The sequence below is a fragment of the Triticum dicoccoides genome, chromosome 3B, assembly GCF_002162155.2.
Source record: "Triticum dicoccoides isolate Atlit2015 ecotype Zavitan chromosome 3B, WEW_v2.0, whole genome shotgun sequence".
In the NCBI taxonomy this organism is placed as follows: domain Eukaryota; kingdom Viridiplantae; phylum Streptophyta; class Magnoliopsida; order Poales; family Poaceae; genus Triticum; species Triticum dicoccoides.
In genome coordinates this window covers 705004633-705008518 of record NC_041385.1, presented here as the reverse complement: position 1 = coordinate 705008518, position 3886 = coordinate 705004633, and the positions used below count along the sequence as shown (strand labels likewise).

The 3886-nt window shown below is 48.3% G+C and overlaps 1 protein-coding gene across 1 annotated transcript in view; it reads left to right on the top strand.

Moving 5' to 3' along the window:
- LOC119279841 (NAC domain-containing protein 55-like) overlaps window positions 1-1018 on the top strand; it is a 1153-nt gene extending 135 nt beyond the window's left edge. Inside the window, exon 2 of the mRNA XM_037560936.1 lies at window positions 7-1018. Within this exon, the coding sequence (XP_037416833.1) occupies window positions 7-739 (733 nt within the window). The 3' untranslated portion in view covers window positions 740-1018. The remainder of the gene's footprint in view (window positions 1-6) is intronic.
- Window positions 1019-3886: the final 2868 nt, after the last annotated feature.

Genomic DNA, 3886 nt, shown 5'->3' with positions numbered 1-3886 from the left:
CCCAAGAATCTCCGGCCAGCCCCTCCCGAACGCCGCCAAGCACTACTTCCACGAGGCAGACGTGTACGCCACAGATCCGGCTTCCCTCGTCGCCGGCCGCCTGCCAGGCCCGGCGAAGGCTCAAGGGGAGAGCAAGAACTGGTACTTCTTCAGCCTCGTGAAGCCCAGGAGCGCCCAGGACAGCCGCAAGTTCCGGATCGTCGGAGGAGGCAAGGGCACATGGAAGCAAGAGCGAGGGAACGACGTCGCCGGCGCAGAGGGCCGCGCCATCGGGCGCCTGGAGAGGTTCACGTACACGCCCAGCCCCAAGGAAGACAAGAAGCCGCCGGAGTGGCTCATGACGGAGTTCAGCGTCGATCAGCACGACGACGGCGGCCAACCGACGCCGGTTCTTTGCCTCTGCAAGATCTACCAGAGCCCGCGCTTCCTCAAGTCCGCCTCCAAGAACTCCGCGTCCGCGCGCAAGAGGAAGTCCCCCGCGGACGAATCATCCTCCGTCAAGCGGCAGCTCCTGTTTCCGGCGCCCCCTCCCCCACCAATTCCGTTGTTGCCCGTCCTGTTTCCTCCGCCCCCTCCTCCCGCACCAAATCTGCTGGCCGAAGACGACGTCTGGGCGCACATTGGTGCGGACCCAGAATTGAACTTTAGCGTGGAAGAGTTCACCGCTCCCTGGCCCTGCTCAATGACGGCAGCGGCGCCGTCTCTGCTAGGATCCGGCCATGGAAGTCAGTGCGCTTAACAGAGTTCTTGCATGCAACGGCCATCTCTGAAGATGTTCCTCTCCTCTACTCCTTGAGTTACCCAAGGGCTGATAGTGACTCCTCTCAACGGCTGGGATCTCAGCAACCGCTTTGATTAAGTCGCTCTAGTTAAACTAGTCATTACCTTTACTGCTATTATGGTTATTGTTTGCTAAAATCAAACCCTGGCATATTATACTCTACAGCGTATACTCCATGACAATATATCATGGCTCAGTTTTGGGAGCAATGTGATTCTTAAGTTTGATTTGATGCCATCTTGTGTTGCGCAATGTGATTCTTAAGTTTGATTTGATGCTATCTTGTGTTGCACAATGTGGTTCTTAATTTCTGCAGTAGATAATGTGGTTCTTAAGTTTGATGCTATCTTGTGTTTTATCTTTTCTGAATTTAGCACTGCAACTGAATCCTTGAATATATGCTGTATCCTGTTGTTCTCCACAAGCTTTGTTAATTCTGCAAGATCTTTGTTCTAGGCTAGAAACAGGCATAATTTGCTTACCGGAGATCTGGAACTACTGTATGCTGCAGCCGGACTTGAATGTTCATCTGTTTTTTGTAATGCTCCCAGGCGTCTATGATTCACCCCTTGTATAGTTGTACTCCTTCCTTTTTTAACCTGTTCGTTGTTGCATTACTGCAGAATGGTCAAGATTTGTTGCACGATTGCCGTCGTGAACTGAAGATGTGCTTTGGCAGCTCACCATGGCTACTAAGAACTTAAGATGTGCTTTGGTTACAAAAAAGATCCTGACACAATTTTGTGGCTTCTGTTTCTAGATGGGTTTTGTAGTTTCAGTTGTTTTTACCTGACAAGGCGTTACTTCAACATAACATATACTCCGTATTTTGTTCTGAGGATACAGGTGTTGCTCATCTTTTGATTTCTGGTCACATATTTTTACTTTACATGCACAGCTGCTAGTAGTTCTCTGCCCTCACCGCGGGCCTATAAATTCTTCACCACCTCGGCTCAAACTGCTGATATGATCGTGGGACTTGTTGTTCGTTTTTCTTCTCTGAAGACGAAGTAGTGCTTCAGTTGAGCTCTTGTGTAGAAATAGTTCAGTATTCAGCAGCTGTTTCTCCAGCTGACATGGATACACATGCGCCCGGAGGATCGGGCGGGTTGGGGAGGCCCTGTGATGGAAACCTCGGGAATCATGGAGGGATTAGTGATGCTAGCAAGTTGCAGTTGGTTTAGAAGATTGGGCTGTAAATTCTTAGACTTAGGATTGCAGTTATGTATGATGATGCTACAATTTTGATCCTGCTGTAACTGTAAAAGACAAGCGGGATTGAACTCTCACATCAAATGAAAAAACCCGAACATGACTAATTTTGAGTTGTAAATTTTTTTTTGAATCTCTGGGTTGTAAATTCTTATATGTTATAATTCAGTTTTCTTCATGCATCTATTGCATCTGGTTAGGTAGGTATTGTGGAGACTCTGCCCAAAATTGTGGCGGTTTTGAATTACTGTATGCACAGCCGCTGTTTCGATGCGGTGCTACGTCAACGATGCTTAGCTCTGGTAGAACTGCAACTATGCACCCAAGGCACACAACTAAGTTCAAGACGACCAACAAGACCTTTCGATCGCCAGTTTCGTGTCGCAAACACACTGAAATTTATTGGTAATCTAGATGGTGAACTTGTAGACTTAATATAATGGGATCAAATGTAACCTGGAACTCCAAAAGGGTCATGCAGTACACAAGTGGCTGCTGATCAGTAGCCTAAATCTGAGAAGCTGAGCGATTGGCTGCAACTGCAGTAACAAATGGGCAGCTATCTTGCAACCACACATAATACATTCAGTAACAACTGGATTTAGTTTGCCTCCATTATAAATTTATAAGTAATAAAGTACAGCAGAAACATGGCCTGATAAATTTTTCAGATAGAAATAGCAACTTCGTTTTTTTGTCACAGCTCATTATTTTTACCACAGCAGCAACACAATTGTCATCCAAATAAAGAAAGTAAATCCAGTGTAACAGAAAAGATCTCGAATGTATTCTTATAAATCTAAGATGCCCGACAATTCTTCCAGCGAGTCAAGATTTTTTTAAATCAAAAGGCTCTTCGCCAACTCCGCCTATGTTGTCTCAACATAGCCGGTCCCAAGCCCGGGTAAAGGAGGAGGGTTGTGATAGGCTTGGCGAGCCAACGTAAAAACTCAGCCACTCTTATGGAGATGAAACCCAAAAGATTTTCGTTGGGGCGTAACCCTCTCAGCGACGCGCCCCATCGGAACCCGGGTGTGGTGGAAAATGGGCAAGGGCCGGGCCGTCACCCCCCCAAGTGGCGCGCCGTATCTTGATCCGGATACGGTGGCAAGTGAGCGAGGATCGGGTCGTCGCATCCTTAGTGGCGCGCTACATCGGCGCCCGGATGTAGTGGAAAATGAGCAAGGGTCTTCGCATTTGACTCGACGAGTGCGAAGGGTAAGGAAGCTAGCCGAGCCTAGGAGGATTCGCTTAGGTAGCTGGAACATAGGGTCTCTGACAGGGAAGCTTCGGGAGCTAGTTGATGCAGCAGTGAGGAAAGGTGTTGATATCCTTTGCGTCCAAGAAACCAAATGGAGAGGACAGAAGGCGAAGGAGGTGGAGGATACCGGCTTCAAGCTGTGGTACACGGGGACGGCTGCAAACAGAAATGGCGTAGGCATCTTGATCAACAAGAGCCTCAAGTATGGGGTGGTAGACGTCAGGAGACGTGGGGACCGGATTATCCTGGTCAAGCTGGTAGCTGAGGACTTGGTTCTCAATGTTATCAGCGCATATGCCCCGCAAGTAGGCCACAATGAGAACACCAAGAGGGAGTTCTGGGAAGGCTTGGAAGACATGGTTAGGAGTGTACCGATTGGTGAGAAGCTCTTCATAGGAGGAGACCTCAATGGCCACGTGGGTACATCTAACACAGGTTTTGAAGGGGCGCATGGGGGCTTTGGCTATGGCATCAGGAATCAAGAAGGAGAAGATGTCTTAAGCTTTGCTCTAGCCTACAACATGATTGTAGCTAACACCCTCTTTAGAAAGAGAGAATCACATCTGGTGACTTTTAGTAGTGGCCAACACTCTAGCCAGATTGATTTCATCCTCTCGAGAAGAGAAGATAGG